The sequence below is a fragment of the Punica granatum genome, chromosome 7, assembly GCF_007655135.1.
Source record: "Punica granatum isolate Tunisia-2019 chromosome 7, ASM765513v2, whole genome shotgun sequence".
NCBI lineage: Eukaryota > Viridiplantae > Streptophyta > Magnoliopsida > Myrtales > Lythraceae > Punica > Punica granatum.
The window spans coordinates 12,022,774-12,048,684 of record NC_045133.1 but is presented as its reverse complement, the minus strand read 5'-3'; the positions used below and the strand labels follow the sequence as shown (position 1 = coordinate 12,048,684).

The following is a 25,911-nucleotide window of genomic DNA, read 5'->3' as shown; positions in this document are numbered from 1 at the left end:
ATGAAGTTTTCCTCTTTCTCTCGCTCCACTTTTCTCCTTCTCTTCCTAACCCCAAATCTAACTAGCATCACTAACTTAAAAAAAATTATTACTATTTCTCATAATTTTATTACAATAGTTTTTAACTTTTATTACCAAAGGTAATATGAATTTAATTGTGTATAAGATATACTAAGATAAAGGAATTTACAGTAACCGATTAATGAGATTTAGTGAAACTCATGCATTGCGCGGGTAGCCATCTATCAAAGTGAATGAGATGACCCCAAACTGTAGTAATAGTAATATTAATAGAAAGAGGAAGAAAGGAGGAGGAGAGGGGCTGAAGTCAGGGGCATTTATGAGAAACAATACATACACCGCGGTGTATTTTGGAAATTCTCGAAACTGGAGGGGCTGGAACCGAAATCAACGAGAAAGAACATGAAAACGAAAGAAGAAAGCATAAGAACTATAAATACTGAACACGGGAGATCGGCGAACAGGTCGAAGGTTTCAGCGAGAGAACGGAAGAGAAGGCAAGGCAGAGGGCCGACGAAGGGAGTCCTTGTTCTTGCCCTAGATTAGAACCACTCCTCAGAGTCTTCTGCTTGCTCCAGCTCCCGAGCTGCTGCCCCGGAATTAGCCACACGGGGGACCAGGAATCCGTCGGCCAGAAGCGAGATTGGATGATAGAGGATGCAGCTGAAGCTCCCGACCCACTTGTAGAGGAGGCATTGTTCGTCTCGGCGTCGCCTGTGGTGAGATGGCTCAGCAGCAGTCCTCGCGTCTCAATCGCCTGCTCACTCTACTCGACAGTATCCTTTTTTTTGTCTTCTCCGTTGTTGTTGGATCTATCTTGGGTATGTTGAACTAACTGTTTAGCGGATTTAGGGTTCTGAATTCTTCAATTTGGATTGCGAAGTTTTCCCCCCTTTTTTGTCTTTGGTTTTCCTTTAATGAAAGTATAGCTGGGTCGACTCAAGCAACCAGGTTCGCTGCGGCTCGGCAGATTGGTGATATTGCCAAGTCGCATCCTCAAGACCTGACCTCCCTCCTGAAGAAGGTGATTCTTGAATCCTTGATCCGTCATTTTGTCGGGCTTCGTGAATTTATCAGTAGTTACGAGCTGTTCAAGTCCACAGCAATTATGGTTGTTTTACACTGGTAGCTACATTTGATCATAGGTAGAGATGAGGGTTCCTTTCAGTTGAGTGAAGACTACTGGGAGGAGTGCACCCACTTTAGTGGAGTTGCAAAGCTGAGTTTTGTTTTCGTTCTATTATGTTTCGCATTTGCATTGATTGCCTCCAAGCATTCTGGTTCAGTTGCATATAGTCAAGGATTTTAAGGTAGTATTTTGAGATTATTGTTGATAGGGTGAAAAAAATAGGCCCAAGCTTAGCAAGGCTTTGTCTTCCACCGTTACAACACTTCATTAGATGGTCCTAAGTGCAGATATTGACTATCTAAACGAGCAAATTACTTTACGGTTATTATTTGAAGTGGCCGTAATCTGAAGCTTGGGGTATTTGTACTGCTTAGATGCCCTCTCCGATTGGATTGCCCTCCATTCTGGATTAATTTTAAGCTACTTTTGGCTTCCTGCTGCTGCTGATGCAAAACTAATTCAAGTCCTAGGAGGGGAAAAACAATTTTTGTCAACGGTGAATGGATGAATTACCTTTCCATTGGAAATCAGTAGTTATGTGTTTTCCTTCTACTGCCTTGGCCAGCATGTTGCTTGGTACTCGCTACCTTCACAAAGAGATAAGAAACGACTGGACAGTAATATATTGTCAAGTTTACTCATGGGCATAAATAGCGCTAAAAGGTACATGGACCAAAAAGGAGAACACTGGAGATGCTATGCCAATTGACCATCTATTGCTAAACCCCTACCTAGCATAGGATATAAAGGAAATACTCCCAGTACACTTGAAGTACTATTGTAATAGTTGATGTGAACCAAACTTTTGGGATCAGTTGTGATTGTGGGTCTCAGAGGTCATTAACCTTATCATGGCGTTCAAAGGAAAGGCTCGGTGAGAGTCTGATTGAAGTGTCTGTCGGGCGTCTTAATTTACAGGCTCAAGTTGCTCTTGCCCAATTGATTCAAAGCATTTCGGTGGACGGTCTAAACAGTACTATTGTTGAATAGATTGTCTCTGTTATCCTATGAAAAAAATTAAAGTGAAAATCCTGAGCCAAAAGATGTTTGTAGTTCTAGAGAAGTATTCCACTCTATATTACATTTTTTAAATACCTTCCATGTCATCTAGTTGAAAAGTGCAGAAACATAATAATAACTTTAGTCTTGTTCTGTTTCAATTAGGAAGAGAAGAATCCAAGGCTATTTGTTTGATAATTAGCGTAGAAAAGCTAAAAACAATTCTGCCGCCAAAAACAACGGGACATAAAAAGTGCGGTTTCAGTTTGTGTATCAGAATGGTCACTGGTGAATGTGTCTGGGGTTTTCGAATACTTTAAGAAGCTTTCTGACCAGAGAGAAGTGTAGTCAACCTTAGTCAACACGACAAAACACTTTGAGTTGATCCCTTTTAACCCGCATTAAGTGGATTTATTCTGTTTTGCTTACTTTAGCCGGCATTGTTTTTCTATCCACAGTGGAGGAAGGTTGAATAATTCTAAGTAGAAAACTGACGATGGTAATGGCTGGAAAATGCATCTGTGAAACTCATGCACTTGAGGCAGGGTAGGGTAAGTAATGAAGTCTTCAATGCACTTCCTGCTATTAACATACTGAGAATTGAGATGTGATTAAATTCAAAGGTACATCCATTGCTAAAGGCTGTTTGGTGACAACAAAAGTACTGACATTTTACTTTCTAAAGGTATGAATGAACATAGGGTAGTGCCCCAATGATTTATTGTGCAAGTGTTAACTTCATGAGTACTCATTTTCTGGAAGAAGGTTTAAAGAGTGAGACCTTCTTGACTTCTTCTAACATCGTTTATTTTATTGTCTTTTAAATTTCGCTTAATGTTTAGAGTTAGGGGGGAAGATGATTATCTAAGATATGTCAACTCTTGAAAATTACGGAATAGTGAAAGTTCTTAGCTCTAATATGGTACTTTTCGTTTTCTTTGATTTATTTGGTAGGAGAGTAATAGCCATGCTGCTGTTGATGGTGAAAACTTCTTAAAAAAGTTGGACAAGCCATTTAGTTTAAAGAAATGGTTGTTATATAGTATGAGAACGAAGACATTACTTATTTTCTGTATTTAGTGTGTATCTTACATTCAACTTTATTATTGATTGGTTTTCAATTCCTTATCTAATAGCAGATTCTGTTCCTCTTTTGTTTATCTTGGAGTGACTTAAGATATAATCCTAATTGATAGTGTTCAACCCAACTGAAGCCTTCATAGAATTTGAGCTGTATATTTATTGTTGCTAAGTTAGGTGGTCTCTGTTTCAGCTTAATCAAATAAGTGCTTAAAAGTTAGTTTTGTAGGAAAATGATGGAAGAAGAGAAAATGAGAAATGAGAGTCTAACTACTTAATGATTGAGCTGAAAACCACTTAATGAGTAAATAAAAGAAGTCGAATTTATACAATGTCATTTTCCACTTATTGGTGCCCTTAACCTCTCCTTAAACATCTTCTCATCCTTATCCTTCCTTCCCTGTTCCTGTACATATTTTATGTTAACTAATTGAGTGCTTATTTTTTAAGCACTTAATTTATCAAACACCACCTTGGACTCCATGCTTGGCCTGGATTATTAGACATCTTTTACCTTGTGCTAATGTAGTATTCTTATGGCATCAGGTGGCTCAGTATCTTCGAAGTAAAAATTGGGATACAAGAGTTGCAGCAGCTCATGCTATTGGTGCCATTTCTCAAAATGTTAAGCACACATCTTGGACCGACTTATTTTCAACTATCGAGACAAAAATGTCTGATGTTGGGATGACTGGTGCTTTGCAAGATGTGCTGGCATGGCCTGCTTTTCACTCTAAAGTCTTGTCAAGTGTTTCTTTCAGAAGGTTGTGTATCATCCTGTTTCTTCTGTTTCCTTATATTTTAGTGGAGATTCCTTGGACTATAGTCTGAGAATATCTTCTTGTTTTTCACTGTTTCTCTGTTGTATCAGCTTTGATCTCAACAAGGTTTTGGAGTTTGGTGCTCTGTTGGCCTCTGGAGGTCAGGTAGACAATTTGATTCGTCTTCATCATTTATTTATTTTAATGAAGAACTGTTGAAATGCATTTTTTTGTTATTTATATTTGTTTTTCATTTGGATTTAGCTCAAATTAACTCAACCACTTCTTATTCTCTTACTACGGACCTCTTGACTTGATTACCGTTACAACTTGAATTTGACAAATCTCATAATATCCAATGACTTGGTAATTCTGGGATATTCTCAACTGTTCCATGCTTTTCCATTTGGATGTGATGAAATGATGTTGATGTTGCCTTTTCATTTTCTGTCCCTGCTATGAGGAGTGTCACTGAGCTGGTGTTTTGATAATTTGATTTTATGTTCTGGAAGCAAAACCTACAATAAATATTCCCAGGACTTGAATACTTTCTAAGGAGTATATTGAACAACTATTTAAAATTTGAGTCCTTTCTTTTGATGTTTACAGTTATTTGGTTGATCACTTGAAAACTTGAGAACTTCTCTTCTTTGTATCAGATAAGTAGTACTTCATGACCTCATCGTTATAGTCATTTAGTAGTTATTTCTCAGCAGTGAAAAGGTTGTCCGTATGATGTTTCTCCTCCCTTCATTCTCTTTGTTGCCACGGTTGATTTATCTCCTCCCACTCTTCCTGCAGTTCTGCATTTAAGATTTATCAACCAAAATGTCCTGCATCATTGTGTTTACTTTCTAAGTCTAGATGTGAGGGGAGCATTAGAGGTACATTTTGTTTAAAGATATTGTTTGGTAGTAATTGTAAATGAGAGAATTGGGTGGGGGGCGGGGTGTTTGGTATTTGTTGTTAAGGGTTGGAACTACTTGTCATGCTTGTGCCTGCGCTTGAGTTGTGCAGTTACCTAGGGTTTCCCTTAAGGGAATTAAATGTGAAGAGCATTTTATTGTTCTTATTTATGTGCACTGCTATGGCTAAGAGGCAAATTTTCATGCCTTTCTGTTGGTTCGCTCTCATAGAGGCATGTTTATGGGGTATAATATACTGTATATCTTACGTTGACAAGTACATTCTCTTGCAGGAGTATGATGTTGCTGCTGATAATTCTAAGAATCCACGGGATAGACTTGCACGCCAAAAACAAAACCTAAGGCGTCGTCTAGGTCAGTAATTCCCTTATTTACTATTAGTTTATCAAAGGACAATGATCATTATATCTGAACTATGACCAATCATTAATGTCAAGGCAATTGCTCATCTTTTATCTGTGTAATTAAAAGCTCTCAGTGATTGATTTGGATACTGCAGTTAATGATATTACATTTGCTAGGACTCTTCAATGATGTCAATTCAGTGTAATCTTCCTTAAGGTTAAACATTTTCAAGGATTAATATCAATTTATGTATACTGGACTTAGGTATGTATGTTGGATCCTTTCATTTGTTACATGTTATAAAAAGTTGGGATCTAGAGTATTTGTACCGTGATGGTCATGTGTCAATAACTTTGGTACCAAGCACAAGAAAGGGGTCTCAGTGAACTGGCACTCGCTTTTGACTTGGAGCATTTAGGTCCTGAATTCAATTCTCATCCAGATTTTCCTACACACCTCTCGTCACCTAATCCCCTTTCAGATCTGTGGGCCTTTCGTGTAACCACAGACCCAAATATATGTGCACGCCTGTGTGTGTCTGTGCAGGCGCGTGTGTGTTAAGAGAGGAACTTGGGCCCTAGTATATGGCTTAACATGAGTTTGTTTTGTGTTTATATTCTCTTTAAAACCAACAGCCATTTTTATGAACCACCATTACATAGCACCATGGCCTGGCCTATCTCTATCTTAATCTTCAGTGGAGCATTACCTGCCACATCAATTATATGGTTTCTGCTAGGGCTGTGAGAAAACTGCCTAGTTTGAGGGTTGATTTTCTTGCCAAGATGTATATCACACCCACACCATACCACGTCGAAGTGGGTACTATGGTGAAATGAGGAGTCCAGCAAAAACAGATGTTAACATTGTTATTCAGTTTCAAGGAACTTCATGAAAAAGAATGAGTTGCATGGTGCTGATAGCTGCATTGCTTTGTGACCACCTCTTTCTGGCATTGATTATGTAGTTGTCCTATTGACAAGAGAGTGAAACCATAAAGCAGATTGGTGATACTTGTGGTTTAGTGCAGTATGAAAAATCATTGTAAATCTATTAAGATTGACATAAAAGATTTTTTTGCTATTGAATGCAAATTTCTTTAATGTTTTACTAAATTGGTTGAGGGAACTTCTTAAATTTGAAGGACTCTGTTTTGCACTACCTTTCAACTTCTCCTACATGTGTGCCTAATATGTTGGATCTCAATGTTTTCACCTCGAAAATACTAACTTGGCACTGTTTACTGCAGGTCTAGATGTCTGTGAGCAATTCATGGATGTCAATGATATGATAAAAGATGAGGATCTTATTGTGCAGAAACTACACCCTCAAGGAAATGGCTTAGATCACAGGATTTACACATCAGCATCTGTACATAGTATCCAGCGGTTTGTTGCGAATATGGTTCCTTCTGTTAAAAGACCAAGTGCAAGGCAGCTAAATCTTTTAAAGCGAAAAGCAAAAATAACTTCGAAAGACCAAATGAAGCTTTGGGCTGAGGATGTGGAGTCAGAGATGCCATATGCACATAATGTTACGACCCCAATGGGCTCGGGTCCAGATTCGCCTAATCTTGTTAAGGTATCATAAATTTGTCTGGCTATTATAAATTAAGTGCCGCCTCCTTTTTCAAAAATATCGAAGCATGTATTTGCTGCATGTGTTTGAAAGAGAAAAGAGAAAGATCTAGATTTTGGGGATTTCTCTAGTATCTAATATATACTCTCTCTCTCTCTCTCTATCTTTTTTTTTTGTGCCTGGAAAAAAAGTGCATATAGACTTCTGTGCATATAATATACTTTCTTCTCAAATATGGATAGCTATAACTCGTAATGGATTTATGAAAGATATATGCTTATGTGGGGAAGTAAATAACATTATATCCTGTCCTTGGTAAATGTAGCTTGGCGAAATTGACTGATTATTTCTTTTTCTTTTTTTGGTTATGGCAAAATGGGCTGATGATTGATGATTTCGTTTTCTTCATTTTCATCGGATGCTACCTGTCTTTGCAGGGAGATATTTCTTATGATGATGATAACTCTGATGCTGATGTGGATGGACTCTGGCCTTTTCGAGGTTTTGTTGAACAACTAATTCTGGATATGTTTGATCCTGGTAAGGCTATTTATATGCTGCTACTTTAGATTCCTTTTGTGTTGTTACTTTTTTATTTTAATGACAGTGCCCTTGACTGTGAACTCAGTTTGGGAAGTTCGACATGGAAGCTTAATGGCCCTGAGAGAGATTCTAACTCATCATGGTGCCTCTGCTGGAGTTTTTATGCCTGACATGAATGCGGTGGCGCAGCATGTTGAGTTGCAAGATAAGAGCTCTGTATTTTTGAGGGAAGAGGGCTCGTCGGCTTCAGTGAAGAGAGAGAGAGAGATTGACTTGAATATGAATGTTAGCGCAGATGAGTTTGAGCCCGAAAGGAAAAGGCCCAAGTCGGAAGAAGCTTCCTCTCCTTCAATGGATATAAATGCCATCAAGAATGAGAACTGCGACGGTGAAGTCAAGGATGTAGATGGTTCATGCGATATGCGTGTTGGGCAGGTTGATCAGCAAACCAGTTTATTTAAGGTGGATGGAGAATCTTTTGTTGATAGTATATCCAATTCTTCTAAAGAAGTTGTTGCTCCTGGTGTTGGTGCTGGTTCTGCTGACGCAGAGTCAAATAGTTGCCTTGACGAGAAGCTTTCTTCTGGGAATTTAAGTGTTACAGAAAATCGTCCTATTGGATCTGAGCTGGCGGTGTGGGTTAAATTAGCTAGGCACTCTTGGATTAAAAATTGTGAATTCCTCCAAGATTGTGCAATTCGCTTCCTCTGTGTTTTGTCTCTAGATCGGTATGACTTCATATTTTTGCTGAACCATATTTTTGTTTGGTCTTTTTCCTAATGGTATCATTGGCTTTTGGGATTTGCACTGAAAGTTGGGCTTCTTACAATATTGCATTAATCTGTTCCAGCTTTGGAGACTATGTATCTGATCAGGTTATTGCTCCTGTTCGGGAGACTTGTGCTCAAGCATTAGGTGCTACTTTCAAATACATGCATCCCTCATTAGTTCATGAAACCTTGAATATTCTGCTGCAAATGCAGGTATATTTTCTTGTTCCCCCCAGGGCTGCATGACTAATAATGAATTTTGATCTTTAGTTTATGTGTTCTATAATTTCTTTTTGTTGCTTTCCCCAATCTTTTTTTTCAGCATAGACCTGAATGGGAAATCCGTCATGGAAGCTTGCTAGGGATCAAGTACCTGGTCGCTGTGCGGCAGGTAACTCATTCATGTTTTCTTTTTGATCGACGATTATATTGTCATTGTCAGCAATAAATAATTTTTCATTGGTTTTTGTATCATAAATGGTGTAATCAGTAGTTATTACCCCGAATAACATGACTAATGGAGAAATATTGTTACATGGGGTTGATTCTGGGATGGGGGGTTCAAAATTAGCCAGGAATTGGAATTAGAGGGGATCAGAACAGAGATTTTGATTCAAATACTTTGTTTCATGCCCAAGATGTAATGTATGCGTATACATACATATACAAATATACTCAAAGTTTCTGCTGACACTAGAAATATGTCGATAGTTGACCCAACAAGTTCATTGCTCACAAGTGGTTTAGGGAGTGAATGTAGGCATGAGGCATCTTTTGAGGTTGATTGCCTTTGCCCTTTTTAAATGTGGTGTGATTGTGCTCTTGATCTTCTAGCATGGGCCTGTACCTGTTCACTAAAACGAACTTGTGAAATACTCGCGTTCCTGGGATTGGCTCTATTGAAATTCCTCATAAGAAAAGGGAAACCAGAATTTCATGAAATCTTTTTAGCTGTTTGCTGGCTACAGATATGAAATTGTTTGGATTTTCTGGTGCCATCTCTTGTTTACATTTACTTCTCTTTTTCACTAGGATCTGCTGCATGATCTTCTTGGTAATGTTCTCCCCGCATGTAAAGCTGGGCTAGAAGATCCTGATGATGATGTACGAGCTGTAGCTGCAGATGCTTTAATACCAGCTGCTGCTGCTATTGTTGATAAGAAGGGTCAGACCTTGCATGACATCATCATGCTTCTTTGGGATATTTTGCTCGATTTAGATGATCTAAGCCCATCTACTAGCAGGTATGTTAATTGTCCTCCTCGAGCTACAACTTGCTATGCCCCTGTGCTTAGGTTTCTTTGATGATCTGTCTGCATCTCTGACTTTTGTTTGCTTTGGTAATTTACTTGTTTTTAGATTATTTGGCTTTGACCTTTCAATCTGTAAAATAACAAATAAACCTAAATGAAGGATGCAGAATTTACAACACTTTTCCTGAATTGGAGGTCTTTTGGCTTCTGGTTTGTTGATACTTTTTGTGACGCACTTGAAAATTGTTAATTATCTTTTTCACTCTGTACTTAATATATATCTGTCCTGTCATTCAGCAACTCAAGTTTATGTTGAAACTATTTGTTTATCTTAAAGAAACATCTTTGTGTAGTTTGCAGTCTTTATTTGATACATAAGAGTGCATACTGAATGCAACTTCTTTGGTTGCAGTGTGATGAATCTCTTGGCAGAAATCTATTCCCAGGAATCAATGATTCCTAGGATGCATGGCACTTGCTCTGCAGAAGAGAAACTGGAAATTGATCTCAATGATATGGTTAATAGTGATAACATGCAAGAAAGAACTGATTTACGGGAAGATCCTTATATGTTATCCAGTTTGGCTCCTCGCTTATGGCCCTTCATGAGGCATAGTATCACGTCAGTTCGGTATTCAGCCATACGCACTCTGGTGAGCTTTTCTACTGTAATATTATGGTTTTCTTCATGTCAAAATATTTGTGTTCGTTCTCACTTGTGTCTTTAAATTTCTCAAGAGTTTTTCTGTAACACTGCTTCTTTAACTTCCAAGTTGTTTTGCTTCGTCATATTTGCTGTTATGCATAGAAAACTTAATGTCCTCAAATATATATGGAAAAATCTTGTTTATGCAATTGGTTCTGATTGAAATTTCTGAGATGATTCATGGCATGTGATTTACTAATAAACCTGGTCCCGCTGCCAACTTACTCTGGAACATGCCTTATAGGAGCGGCTACTTGATGCTGGTTTGAAAAGAAGTATCTCCGAATCCTCTGGTTCATTTTGGCCTTCTTTCATTTTGGGTGATACAATCAGGATTGTTTTTCAAAATCTGCTGCTTGAGTCAAATGAAGTGATTCTTGAATGCTCGCTGAGGGTGTGGAAGCTTCTTGTTCAGGTATTGTCTAGTGATAATATATGTCATCCATGGATCATTTCATATTCTTCAAAGTTATTTTATCTCCATTTGGAAATTTAAATGATTCACTTCCATTAACATATCGGACACAACATTCTTGCTAAGATGGTTGGTTACATGAATCCCCCACATTCTTGGGGACCATTGGCGTAGGTTTTTTGGCCTGAGTATCCTGGTATCTTCTTAGGTTTCCATTACGATTGATAGAACTCCTACCTTGTACTAGTTTGGTTTCCAGGTATCTTCAACTATTCTGCAGGTCAGTAGGTTGCTTGCATTTCTATATTTTTTCTGTCAAGGCCTTCTTATATATTTGACTGATAAGATACGGATAAATTATTCTTCCGTGATTCACAGGTAAATTTATTTATTTTCAAATTTTCAGCATCCACTGTGACGTTTTAATTTCACGGTTAATTGGTTGAAACAGAATAGAAACAAAGGAGATTGTTTGAAACTGTTGAACATTATCCTGATTTATGTTGCTGTTTCTTGAAGGCAATAAGAAAGTTGCTTGGTTGTCTGTTTCACTGTAGCAGAACTTAAAATCAAATATGCGTCATCCTAATCTGAAAAGGTTGAGGGAGTATATCAGTCAATTTGCAAACTTTTGTGCACTTTAAAATGTTACTCCATGAACTTATAACTTGCAAAAGTTCCCCCTTCAATTGCTGCCGCTTGGATCAGCCAGCAGTGGCTAGAGATAGCAATTGGTGGCGTCACCCAGCTCATTGTTATACCCTTGAACCAACTTGGCAGCCATTCTGACTGATCTGACCTTGTGAAGTAGGCCTTAATCTCCAATATCACCAAGCTCTGTCATTGCAAGCACAGAGCAGTCCCAGATGAAGGTGATCATTGGGCTCACTGAGGCCACACTTATGTGTTTATGACCGTTGACTGTGGACCCGCAGGCTGGGTCATTAGTCATTTCTGGGCCTCCTTAAAGGCCATTTTGGCTTTAAATAAGGCAAAGAGCATGTTCTAAGGAAGGTGCCTTTTCATCCATGGCAACTGGGAAGTAACTTTTTCAGTTTGAAGTTACCGGATTGGTGAGGCTCCAGAGTCACCTACAGATTAAAATCAGACTGGATGAACCAGTCTAATTGGGATTAAGTGCTTGGTTCAGCTTGGTTTGTAAGAGAACTGGAGACACAGAAGTTTTTAAAATAGTGAGAGTTCTCAAAGTGAACTAGCCAATTTCTTGGCATTGAGCCAGTCTTTCTTCCTAAAATTCTTTTAGTTTATACATATATATTTTCAGTGCTGTTTATATTAATTTAGGTATTTAGTCGACCATTGGTCCCTGCTCATACCTGTAAAACCGTATCCCTGGTGGCTCATTGTCCAGCCTAGTTCTGAAAAACTTGTCCACCCTTTTTAAGCTGAAGGAATTGCAGTAGATTGAATAACTTGTTTATGGTTTACTGCCTAACAATTTAAGATCATACTATCACTCTACAGGCCTTATTCACTAAAAGGAAGGTCCCTTTTGGATAAGGCCTTGTTTGAATTTTTCTTTAATCATAGAGGCCCGTGTATGGAAAATGACCACATCTTTTTGTTGGATAAATGATAGTGCCCTGTTGAAGATCTGGAAGCTGTTGCGATGCCTTACATGTCTTTGTGGCTTGAACTTGTCACTACTCCTTATGGTACACAACTAGATACGGGGAAGATGTTTTGGCCTGCAGCTCCACCACGGAGGAGTCAGTATAGAGCAGCAGCTAAAGTAAGAGCTGCGAAGTTTGAGAATGATCAACTAAGGAACAATTTTAGCAATTCTGTGGGAGGAGTTGCTCCACATGAAAGAAATGGAGATGTCTCTGCCCCCTCCCTCAAGATAGTTTTTGGTGCTGATATGGAGATGTCTGTAACTCATACACGAGTTGTCACAGCCTCAGCATTGGGCATTTTAACTTCTAAGTTGCAAGAGGAGTCTTTGCAATGCGTATTAGATCCTTTATGGAGCGCCCTTACATCCTCATCTGGGGTGCAGCGGCAGGTAAAGTTTAGGGCTTAAGTGATAAATTCAATGTTCTGTCCAGGTTTACATTTGTGTCTGCATAGCTCTCACAGATTGATGACAGTTATTCCCACTTTTAGGTGGCATCAATGATTCTTATTTCCTGGTTCAAGGATGTAAAAGACAGGAATTCCTCTGGACTCAATTCAGTGATTCCTATTATTCCCGATCATATCAAAAGATGTTTACTGGATTTACTAGCATGTGTGGACCCTGCATTTCCTACTAAAGATTCACGTGTTCCTTACTCTGAGCTTTCGAGGACATATTCTAAAATGCGGAACGAGGCTACTCAGTTTCTGTCTGCTGTGGAATCATCTGGCAAGTTTATTAGCGTGTTATCTAATATTAAAATTGATCCTGAAAGCTTGACTGCTGATGATGCAATTAACTTCGCCTCCAAACTACCACCACTAAGTGATGAGAATTCTGGGAGAGAAGCCACAGATAGACATGTTATTGATGATCTTGAATCAGCCAGGCAACGGCTTTTGACAACTTCAAGCTATCTCAAATGTGTCCAGGTGTGTTTCCCGTAACTTAATCTTGTCCAGCTTTTGAAGATTACCCTTTTCATTTGTCAGATTTTTACTTAATGGGATATTGCTAGCACTCCTTGCGTACTCTTGCATCTTCTCCAGTCACAGTAAAAGAACCTATTTAACAGCAGCTTAATGTGGGCAATATTCATTTATAGCTCTGATATCTGCAAGCTTAAGCACTTTCACGGACCCCTATGTTTCTTACTCCTGGAAAAATGTGCAGAGCAATTTGCATGTCACTGTATCTTCTTTAGTTGCGGCTGCTGTTGTGTGGATGTCAGAACTTCCAGCCAAATTAAATCCCATTATATTGCCTCTGATGGCTTCAATCAAGAGAGAGCAGGTATATTTGAAGTTGTACTATGTATTTCAAACAGACAATACATTCCGTCTAGCTTTGACCTATTCTCATTTTTCATTTTGTTAAAGGAGGAAATTTTGCAACAAAAGGCAGCCGAGGCTTTGGCAGAGCTTATTTTCCACTGTATGCCACGTAAACCAGGGCCAAACGACAAGTTGATTAAGAATATATGTAGTTTGACATGCATGGATTCTAAAGAGACACCTCAAGCGGGAGTTATCAATTCGATGGAGATTATCGATGATCAAAATCTGCTGTCATTTGGCTGCAGTACCAGTAAGCATAAGTCAAAGGTTCACTTACTTTCTGGTGGTGAAGATCGATCAAGGATTGAAGGATTTATAGGTAGACGGGGTGCTGAGCTTGCATTGAGGCATCTGTGTGACAGGTTGGGTGCTTCATTATTTGATATGCTTCCCAAGCTCTGGGACTGTCTCACTGAAGTTCTAAAGCCTGCTGGTCCTGCTGATAATGACAAAGTTTCTCAGGCAATTGATGCTGTTAAGGATCCTCAGCTATTGATAAATAATATCCAGGTAGTGAAGAGATTCTTAGTGTTAAAGTTATGTATACATGTGAATGTTTGCCTTGGCCAATTCACTTTAACGTGTTGAATATATTATTTATCTGGTGCTTTGTGTATTTTGGATCTGCTTTTGGTTAAAGAATACATGCTAAACTTATAGGGACTTCTGGGATCATTCTGTTTCTTGTTCTTTGACTAAGCAAATAGAGAAGGGGTGGAGACACCTGTGACCTCTTTTCAGGCATGACCTGGAGGACATCTCCTCTCGATAGAATGTCCTATTTGAGCCATATGTATTTCGTCAAAGAGTCAGGCCTGTCACCACAGTCCAATCAAAGCTCATGGAGGTCTTGAAGCTTAATGCGCAGCCTAGGATTAGGCTTTATTCATGTGAACACTTTCAACTTGTATCCTGAGTCTAACTCCTAATCTAAGGTTTGGGTAATATGAATATTGAAATTAGTATCAGTAGACTATAATATGTGGTTGCACTAGTTTCTTTTCACCGATCATGGGTCAAATTCATTATCATTTGACTATGAATTTCGGGGGCCTCTGTCTGGTGGAAAGAACTTGCAACTCATGGATCTGGTTACTCCTTAAATTTCGGCGGAGACTCTCTGCTTTTATGAATTGGTCATGCTTTAATATGTATTTTGTTCATTTCTACTATGTGGAAAAATGTCTTCAAATGTCATCTTGTCTATCAATCTGTAATTTTAGAATCTTGCTGTTTGGCAGTCTTCTTAGATTGTTATAACATAGTATTGTTGCTTATGGTTTGCAGGTGGTCCGCTCTATTTCTCCAATGCTGCATGAGACTTTAAAGCCAAGATTGCTCACACTTTTGCCATGCATTTTTAAATGCATTCGCCATCCTCATGTTGCTGTCAGATTATCTGCATCTAGGTGCATCACTACCATGGCTAAATCAATGACAGTTGATGTTATGGGATCTGTCATGGAGAATGCAATTCCCATGTTAGGGGATATCACGTCTATTTTTGCCAGACAAGGTGCTGGCATGTTAATTAGTCTTTTAGTGCAAGGATTGGGTGTGGACTTGGTCCCATATTCTCCACTGCTAGTTGTTCCTCTGCTGAGATGCATGAGTGATTGTGATACTTCTGTCAGACAGAGTGTCACACATAGTTTTGCTGCTCTTGTGCCTCTTCTGCCCTTGGCGAGGGGTCTTCCTTCGCCGGTTGGAGTGAGTGAAGATTTGTCTGGAAACAAGGAAGATGCACGGTTCTTGGACCAGTTGCTGGACAACTCCCACATTGAAGATTACAAGCTTTGCACTGAGTTGAAAGTGACCTTGAGGAGGTATATATTTGTGTTTAATTTTTTAGGCGTTTTTATAGTGATGAGGTTTCATGCGTCTTACCTGTTGAGCAACATCTTACATATGCCTGCTCCCTTTAGAGTTGGATATTGAACCTCAAAAAGTTTCTCTCTCTCTCTCTCTCTCTCTCTCTCTCTCTTATTTTTTAAATTTTTCATAAATGATGGAAGTGTAAGGGAGTGGCTTTAGGTGATTCATAGTTAATAATTTGTGTATGTTGTGGTAATATCTTGGAAAATGTGGAAAAAGTTTCTATTGTTTTATTGGAAGCAGTGGGTTTGGAGGCAGTTTGCAACTTTTATCTTCTCCGATGTTTCCCACATTGTCTGTGGCGGGTGCAAAGCTGGTGCTCTGCTCTCATTTTTAAACAAATTGAATTTAAACCTTGGTTTTTTTCATATAGGAAAAAGTGATTACTAGATCTCTTTATCATATCAGTTAATGCTCAATTAGATGTGCAATATTTCCGCGAAGTTTCTTTATTGCTGCTATTGTCCTTTTTACTGTTCTGTGGATTTCCTAAAATCATTTAAACACTGTTGTTTTATCATCTTCGACATGATTTCTTCTTTCATATAGATTGACATAGGATCTATGGGACAATTGCTTAGTGATTAGGTGGTATACTAAATGTATACCCTTTCTAAAGCAGTTCCATAATTATGCTGTGACATTACAGTCTAGCATTGTAGATTTCCAAATGTTAGACATAATTTGATGGTTTTACCTTTCCTCTGACTTCTTTCTTGTGTTATTTCCCTGATGACGGCTTTCATCCTTTAATGCTTCCTCTCGTTTAAGTAAAGTCAAGGAATAAAAATTGGGTGTACTTCAAGCTACGCTGCCAATTAGTCTGCAATTGAAATTTGCCTTGCATGACTATTCTTTTTGTCCTAGGATAGTCGGTGAGCCTAAAAGAGAATGTCATTAGGTGGTTTAGCATATGCTTAAATATCTTCTCATGTATACTGATGACGTCCTTTTCTTTCTTTAGGTATCAACAAGAAGGGATAAACTGGCTGGGTTTTTTGAAAAGGTTCAAGCTTCATGGAATATTATGTGATGATATGGGGCTGGGCAAGACACTTCAAGCATCAGCTATTGTGGCGTCTCACATAGCTGAACACCGTTCATCCAAGAACACTGAGGATCTTCCTCCCTCATTGATAATTTGCCCATCAACACTCGTTGGACATTGGGCATTTGAAATAGAAAAATATATTGATGCATCTCTAGTCTCCACCCTTCAGTACATGGGCTCTGCTCAAGATCGTATCGCTCTACGAGAACATTTTCATAAGCACAACATCATTATAACATCATATGATGTGGTCCGCAAAGATATTGACTACCTTGGACAGTGTTTATGGAATTATTGTATTTTAGATGAAGGGCATATTATTAAGAATGCAAAGTCAAAAATTACGGTAGCAGTGAAGCAGCTAAAATCCAACCATCGCCTGATACTTAGTGGAACACCAATCCAGGTCTGTAGTATTTGTAAAATGCTGTTCTGATTTTTAGGCCTTGGATTTTCATAACGGTTTGATTTCTTGTTTGCCTCTTGTAGAATAACGTTATGGATTTGTGGTCTCTCTTTGACTTCCTCATGCCAGGTTTTCTTGGAACCGAGAGAAAAGTAAGTGTTTACTTTCTTCCTGTGCATCTTAAATTATAGAATAATCTTTGCACATTATAATTTTTCCATTTAGCAATAATGTAAATTATTTGGTAGGCTAAGCCTTTGTCTTGATGGGACATTGTCTTTTTCGCTGGCTAAAGGAATAAAGGGCGATTATTGGGAGGCATTGCCATAGGAACTAAGCAGATGAAAAGTAATTCAAGACATAACACTAGAACTTAAAAGAGAAATCATCAAAGGATGCCTGCTAGGTAGAATCTGGTGTTTTGTGGTATGCATTTTCATGGATATATCTGTGTGTGTGTAAATTATAATAATGCATAATTATATTACTGCAGCTTGGGATGACATGAGGATTTGTGATAATGGACTATGGAGTTTAAAAGTGGTTTAGTTCCTATATTTGTTCAAATCAAATATGGTTGTGGGTTAGAGTGAAGCAAATAGAAAAGGAAAGGAATTCATGAAGGTGTTTCACAAGTTTGTCTTTATTATGTTTCTACTAAATACATTAATAGAAATAGAGAAACATATCTTACTGGCTGTTGGCCTTACCAAATGAATTTATTTTCATCATTCTTTAATGGCGATGTCTAACTCAAAGATAATTTCCTTATATATCGTTATTGTCCCTTCAATAATGTTCTTGCTGTCTGGCAGTTTCAGGCCACCTATGGGAAACCACTTTTGGCAGCTAGAGATCCAAAATGTTCAGCTAAGGACGCTGAAGCTGGGATACTTGCTATGGAGGCACTGCACAAGCAGGTAAATTGTCGATACTTTTCCCGTTCATTATTTTTCAATAACAATTACTCCCTGCAGAGCTAAAAGTACCATCTTTAATAGGTAATGCCTTTTCTCCTTCGCCGGACTAAAGATGAAGTTTTGTCTGATTTGCCGGAGAAAATCATCCAAGACAGATACTGTGACCTGAGCCCAGTTCAGTTAAAACTTTATGAGAAGTTCTCTGGTTCTCATGTTAAACAAGAAATTTCGAGCATGGTTACAAAAAACGAATCTGAAGGTACCACAGCGATAGCTAGTAATGCTTCATCAAAGGCTTCTTCACACGTCTTCCAGGTGACACATTCTTTCACCATCCACTTTTTTTATGATATCTTGTTCCTTGTTCTCAATTATGACTTTTATGACATTGGTATTTTCTGCTAGGCACTCCAATACTTGCTAAAACTATGTAGTCATCCATTGCTTGTGATTGGTGAAAAAGTTCCTCCTGCACTCGAAGGTCATTTATCCGAGTTGTTTCCTGGGAGCTCTGATGTCATTTCAGAGCTTCATAATCTGATGCATTCCCCAAAATTAGTTGCGCTTAAAGAGATTTTAGAAGAGTGTGGAATAGGTCTGGACAGTTCGTATTCTGAAGGTTCTCTCAGTGTTGGGCAACACAGAGTTCTAATATTTGCTCAGCATAAGGTAAGTGAGATTACTTGGAACACTATTTATTGAAGTCAAGCTTCACTATTTCTATTTAACTAAGACAACATTATGTAGGCGTTACTGAACATCATTGAAAGGGACTTGTTCCAGACCCACATGAAAAGGTGAGTTTTTGAATTCTCTTGACCCCCTATATATCTGCCCTCCAATGTTTAGCAATACAATTTTTGTGTAGCGTAAATCCCTTTTCACAAAATGTGTCTCTCAAAGCTACTTAACTTGCAATGTGAAAGTATTTCTCTGCTTTTCTAGTCTAAAAATCCTATATAAACTTCAGGGGAGTCCTGCTAACTATTTATGCAGCTCATCTCCTTCCTATATGAAGGATTGCTCCCTTTGATTTTTATGATAACATGTTGAAAGTCCTGAAGATGCTATAAAGGTGTGGCAACACCAAAAATCCTGAAAAGTACGATTTAGTATTATAAAGATAAGAAGAAGAAACGGAGTTATGCACGAACCAACTAAGGAATAACCTTCCAAAGAGGGAAGCTCTCTGGCTGGAGTCCTTTTGAAGCTAAAATTGTACTGCCAGATTCTATGCTGCTGAATCCAGTAAATTGTCCTCCTCTTTTCCAGCCATTGGTAATCTAGTAGAGATAAACTTCTGTTCGGTGCCTCCTTAAAAGTAGGATTTTACAGAGGCCAATTAGAGATTGCCACGTCACAAGTTGTCGGATAATTGTCGGTGACAAAATAATGAGAAACTTGTTAAATAGCAAGACACTTGTTATTTAATAAGAAACTTATTGTTTTTGAATATAATAAGATATTTATTAAATAATAAAAAACTTGTTATTTTGCAAGAAACATTATTTTGAATACGACAAGACTCTTGTTAAATAGCAAGTTTCCTTCCCAAGTAGCAAGAAACTTATTTTTTTTGGAGCCTCTGTAAAAGTGCACTTTTAAGGAGGCTTCATGTCCTAGACACTCCAAATCCAGTATGTAATATTAGCCAACCTAACCATTTGTTTGGATGGAGGAAAACCGAGGGAAAGAAAAGGGAGGGGATTTTGTAATGGGAATTTTTACAAATTCCATACAACTTTCCCTCCCCTCCCCTTCCCTCCATTTCCCTCCTATCCAAATACACTATAAAAGCTTAAGCTAGTAGGTGGTGGAAAATTGACTTCATAGCCTGGTTTTTTTTCTTATATATAATATCGATGTAGGACTCTTTTTGCTCTCAACACAGTGCAATGGGTACTTACACTATAAATCTTTTTGAGCCATGTCCAATTTTTTTCCAGATATATATATATATATATTTAAACAACATGATGGCATCCTATTGTTGCATCCTTTAGTCTCTTCTAACTGAAAAGGCTTTTTGCGTATCTTATATTCTCTAATCAGTTTAAATTGCTACCATAATTCAGTGTTACTTATTTACGGCTTGATGGATCTGTTGAACCGGAGAAACGTTTTGACATCGTGAAGACTTTTAATTCAGACCCTACAATCGATGTTCTGCTGCTCACAACTCATGGTAAGATTTGGTTTGTTATCTATTCATTAATATGCGCTCTGGTCCATTTGGGTACCATGACTTATTTCCTCTGTGTTCAGTTGGTGGGCTTGGTTTGAACTTGACATCTGCTGACACCCTTATCTTTATGGAGCATGACTGGAATCCCATGCGGGATCATCAGGTAATTAACATTAAGTACCCTAAATCCTTTCTCCTCATCTTACGTTGGGCATACTAACGGAAGGTGGTACCACATCAAATCCATGGGGATGGGTGAGATTGCTCATGCCTCACTTAAGGGATTTTGCACCTATGACTCAACTCCTGAGGTAGGAGGGCAAGCCCTTACACCATTGGGCAAGAGGGATTCTGCGCATTTTTAAATTACTTCTTGATGATATTTGGTGAAGAAAACCTCTCATCAATCAACAAATGTCTTAAATAAAATTGAGGATAAAAGTCCAGCACAAGTATGCCAGTTTCCTTTGTATATGGCTTAAACAAAGAGGGAAGTGCTGGCTTCCTCTCCTGAAGATGAAATGATTCTTTCTCAGCAGAGCTACATACCTTATAGGGGAAAAAAAACATACCATACTTATTAGGCAGAAGCACTGGCTTGCCCGACTGATGCAAAAAACTGTTTGTTGTAGTGACTCTGGAGCATTATCATAGCCTGACATAGGTGCTTCCTTTCTTTCTTTTTGGAATCAACTTCTTGACTTAGACGAATTTAAACTCCAAACTGTTTTTATCTATTCGCAGGCCATGGACAGAGCGCACAGGTTAGGTCAGAAGAAAGTTGTGAATGTCCATCGTCTCATTATGCGGGGCACACTTGAGGAGAAAGTCATGAGCCTTCAGAAATTCAAACTATCAATCGCCAACACCGTGATAAATGCAGATAATGCAAGTCTAAAATCGATGAACACTGACCAGTTGCTCGATCTCTTTGCCTTGGCAGACCCCAGCAAAATGGTAATGGTGCATTTGCTTACTGTTGTCTCCAAGTGCATTAGAATTTGGTAAATCCATTGGTTACTTTATCAATACATAGAGAGTTGTTTTTGGCTTCGCAAGTACATTACCCTACTTTTGGTCTGTATTTCTTCTACTGTTATTGGATTCCATGCCTTCTTGTAATCCCAAAAGAACAGAAAATGAGATGTTTTATTTCGACTTTCAGGGAGCTCCTGTATCGAGGCGTTCTGAGGGGAAATTTGACGGTGACTCGAAGTTGGTTGGCACTGGTAAGGGCTTAAAAGCCATCCTCGGAGGGTTAGAGGAGCTGTGGGACCAGTCTCAGTACACCGAAGAGTATAATCTAAGCCAATTCCTGGCAAAGCTCAACGGATGAGAACCTCAGCAAGGCAAGCCTCCCCATGTAGAAAAGCTGTATATTTTCCGAAATGAGAAAATTTTGACACTAGTAGCTGTAGCTGTCTTCCTTCTTTTCGATCTCATTAAATTGGTTTTGCCGGGCTTCCCTCCATTTTCGTTTTTATTGTTCCTCTTTGAGAGGGGATGGGAAATTGTGGCTCGGGTTTTTTTTTTTTTTCTTTTTAACAGTCATCGGTTGCACGAGAAAATGTTAAAAGAGGTTGGGTGAGGAGGAGGTGGTTGGGAGGGAGGGTAAAAGGAGACTGTAGATTTTGATTTTGGCACAAAGGATGTATATACAATCAGCCCTTCTCATTTATATCTTCACCTAAATAATAATACCACAAAGAAGGAAAATGTTATTTTCTCATCTTCTTGCTTCTCACCTATGTTCTGCCTTGTTCAAGCAACAATACGTTTCTGTAACCTGAAGTGATTGTGAGCGGAGATCTGTCTTGAAGTTTCGATTTCTCGAACCGCTGGAATTATCGGAACAAGCCAAGCTTCGATTTCCATGCAGAGAGTTAACTGCGTTGGGTTTTATTAGATGGATGCATCTGTTGAGTAATTTGCAAATCTGAATCTATCCCTCTAGACTTGGTCGTGAATAAGCTAAACGTGATAGTTATTATTATAGGCACAAATAATATGAAACAATATTTACTGGCAAAAAATCGGCCATGCTATTATCATTTTACTATTTATTATTTGGAACATGGGGAGATAGGTTAACTAGGAGAAATCGATTCAACCAAAAATAGTTGAGCAAAGTTAATAAGATTTATAGTAATCAAGGAAAATATAAGTATAAAATTCAAATAATATGTATATTGTCAGTTAGTGCGGCTCACGAGCTTTGGCTGATGGGTCCGGTAGCTAAGCTCAACTCCCGTCACATGTCGACAATTCGAGGGGAGCTTACTCGGAAATATGAAGTCCGAATGGATTTTATCTTTTCATATTTTCGGTGAGATCATAAAATAATCTTTTATTGATTTAGACTATTTCTCGTTCGAACATCATATCTACCCCGACCCACGATATATGCCTCCAATGAATTTTTGAATTTCTGCATGTAAAGTTGACATATTGGGTATTCAGTTTGCCATTACGTCATATCGTCATAGTTCAACTCAAGTCCAAGTAGCTAAACGATTCAGTTTGCTTACATTTAAAAAAGGTCATGCACAAAGTGAAATTCAGATATAATAATGACTTGCCATGAAGAGCAATTCTTGGTCTCTCTCTCTCTCTCTCTAATACCCCCTCTCTCTCAAACGCTCTCAAAAGAAGAGATAAACTTATCTTCGATGCCTCCTTTTAGGATTTTGCATAGGCCATTTAGAGATTGTCATGTCACAAGTTATCATATATTTATTGGTGACAAAATAATAAAAAAACTTGTTAAGTAGCAAGACACTTATTATTTAATAAAAAACTTATTATTTTTAAATATAATAAGATATTTATTAAATAATAAGAAACGTATTATTTTGAATACAATAAAACTCTTGTTAAATAGCAAATTACCTTGTCAAATAGCAAGAACTTATTTTTTTTCGAAACCTCGATAAAAATGTACTTTTAAAGAGACTCCATATCTTAGGCACTCCTTAAAAAAAATAAAAAAATCTAGTCCTCTCCTGCTGCCACTGTTGCATCCGACGGCCCTCTCTCATTCTAACCCTCCCTTCTTCCCTCTACCATCTTCACCTATTGGATTGATGGAGGTCCTTCATTAACGCCGATCCTGCTCGAAGCATCAAAGGTCCAAGATAGTACTGCTCTCCCACGCTAAAAGTTGAGCACAGAGTTGGCTTCGACCTCCAGCAATTGATTAAACCACCTCTTGCCTTCTAATGGTCTGTCGAGTCGCTGCCTCTCCTTCGTGCCCCCTCCTCACTATCCACACTGTCTTGAACAATGCTCAAACAACCTTGTTCCAACCAAATCGACCCTAGATCAAGGCTCCTTCCACTCCCTCAGCACACAAACAACTCAGATCCGAGGTCAATGACGCCAATCTATCCGGATCTGAGTCGGACGATGTACGTTAGATTAGGGGTGCGGCTCGGGGCATTTGATAATGGGTCCGGATTGGATCATTTCTTCAAGGTTCGGTAAGGCCCTTCTTGGGCCTGCTCCTCTGTTTCCACATAATAGTAGTCTCTATATGGATTGCATTTGGTTCCGCTTTCTGATTTTGACTACGGTCCATATAGAGTTAGTTTTAAGAGGCTGGGAACAAACATATAACAACTGGAAGGATTTATGCAACTGAATTAGTGTTTATTGGATGTGCTTCTATCATATTGCATTTTTTCCTTGCAGTGATTCTGACGGATCTGCTGTATTTTTCTGTTATTATAATCTTTCTCATGAACATTTTATCTTGTACTCATTTTTGTTATCAATAGACACTCATTGATTTGCCGAGTCAAAAAAAAAAACTCCAATTTGTCCGGATCTAAGTCGGACGATGTATGTTAGATTAGGGGTATGGCTCGGGGCATTTGATAATGGGTCTGGATTGGATCATTTTCTTCAAGGTTCGGTCAGGCCCCTCTTGGGCCTGCTCCTCTGTTTCCACATGATAGTAGTCTCTAGATGGATTGCATTTGGTTCCGCTTTCCGATATTGACTACGGTCCATATAGAGTTAGTTTTAAGAGACTGGGAACAAACATATAACAACCGGAAGGATTTCTGCAACTGAATTAATGTTTATTGGATGTGCTTTTATCATATTGCATTTTTTCCTTGCAGTGATTCTGACGGATCTGCTGTATTTTTTTGTTCTTATAATCTTTCTCATGAACATTTTATCTTGCACTCATTTTTGTTATCAATGGACATTCATTGATTTGCCAAATAAAAAAAAAAGACTAGCTATGAAGAACACAATTAATTAAATTAATTTTATTTTTGAGTTACAAGGAAAATTAATGGGCCTAATATAAGAAAAATAGAAAACCTAACTAACAAGGGTTCGGATAATCTCATAAAGAGAATCAAACATAAATTTTTTAGTTATAAAAAAACGTATCGCTGCATTATATTCTTTTTCTCAATTAATTAAATTAATTAATTAGACATTTTATATTAGTAGTGTCAGCCAGTCCTGCAAAGGAAATCATTTGTCAACTGCTGCCGCTAATCACTGCTTTTGTCATGAAATATCAGCTGGGAGAACTAAAGTGAAAAATAAGCACCAGATAAAATTTTAAGACATATCTTAGAATCTATAAATGTAATAATGACTTTATACTATTGTAAACACAGACGATTCTATAAAATTTTAAAATCGTGTTAATGATTTCTTTAAAAAATAGAACACTTCCACGTCTTTACTTTTGCCCATATACGTAATAACTAACTCGATGCTGAAGGTAAAAAAAAAAAATTTTGAGCACCGTCCACTCATGGGAGGTCGCTATTGAACTTTGAGGCCACTTCCCTGAGATCTGAGGCCAACAAACCACCTCAAACAAGGTGTGCTTCGTCCTCGTCCCAGCCTCCAGCTCCAATTTTCCTATTTTAGTTTCCAATCATCGTCCTTTTTCTTATCATTTTTTAATTGAAAAATAACACCATACAACATTATTTTTTTTGATCATTTTGATTATATAGCACAAATTGAAATAATTTTACCATATTGCATGAAAAATATTTTTTTCATTGCACAACATGTCGTCCGTATTTCATCAAAAGATGGATGGAATGTTGGTTTTTTTTTTAATTTACAAATGGTAACTTAAATGTCCTAAAACAAATTGAATTAAATAAAAAAATAGCATAAAATTTTAGGAAAGAGAAAATCGAGGCTGGAACTAGAGAAAGGGGAGGGGGCACGCTCGCCGGCCACCCACCCCTAATCGAGATTGCTAGTTGCTCTGACCATGCGACGACTCGGATCGGGGGGTTTATGGGCGGCAGGTGTTGTCCACCCCTCGCTGGGATCTCTCCATTTTTATTTTATTTATTTTATTTGGGGTGTGTGTAGTGGCCAGCTTAGCGCCCAAACCCCCTTTTCGGATCCCAGCCTCAATTTTTCCCCTAAAGAAAGAGTATATTATTTGTTTATTTTAATTAAATTGCTTTTAGGTCATTTAAGTTGTCATTTGCTTAAAATTTTTCAAAAAAAAGTTGGCACATTAGTATTTCGTTTATTTTTTGACAGAATATCAACGGCATGTTATGTAGTGAGTTTTTTTTTTCTTTTTCCGTGTTGTGTGAGTATTGCAATGTAAAATGGGAATAAAAACCATGATGGACGTTTTTTTTGTATTTTTTTATTTCATATCTTAGCTTTTAAAAATATAATTTAATTAAGAAATGTCGCATACTTTTCAGACAAAAAGTTGGATGACAAGACCAACATGAACAAACCATGTGAGAATAAGATTGAAATAATAAAAGGATTTAGAAACAAAGTAAAAAAAAAAAGAAAAAAGATGAAGGACTAGTTGGTAGACTAGAGGTGGAGACCATGGTTGTTAGAATTGCGATTTGAATCTTAGAATCTTATGATTCTATGATTCAAGGGGTAGTTAGCGATTCCGATTCTATGGCATGAATCGAGAAGGTAGAATCGTGATTCGAATTTCAGAATCG

At 38.1% G+C, this 25,911-nt stretch overlaps 1 protein-coding gene across 1 annotated transcript; it reads left to right on the top strand.

Moving 5' to 3' along the window:
• The first annotated feature begins 745 nt into the window (after positions 1-745).
• LOC116215380 (TATA-binding protein-associated factor BTAF1) lies at positions 746-21,655 on the top strand. The gene is made up of 28 exons (XM_031551071.1): positions 746-797; positions 951-1,045; positions 3,776-3,993; positions 4,101-4,155; positions 5,189-5,270; positions 6,511-6,842; positions 7,277-7,379; positions 7,468-8,110; positions 8,233-8,365; positions 8,475-8,543; positions 9,185-9,396; positions 9,818-10,058; positions 10,356-10,526; positions 12,127-12,552; positions 12,654-13,097; positions 13,339-13,458; positions 13,545-14,012; positions 14,790-15,328; positions 16,342-16,834; positions 16,918-16,986; positions 17,650-17,754; positions 17,836-18,069; positions 18,160-18,423; positions 18,502-18,551; positions 19,830-19,939; positions 20,020-20,102; positions 20,684-20,896; positions 21,105-21,655. The coding sequence occupies exons 1-28, from the start codon at positions 746-748 to the stop codon at positions 21,273-21,275; spliced, it is 6,195 nt and encodes a 2,064-aa protein (XP_031406931.1). The 3' UTR covers positions 21,276-21,655.
• The last annotated feature ends 4,256 nt before the right edge of the window (positions 21,656-25,911 follow it).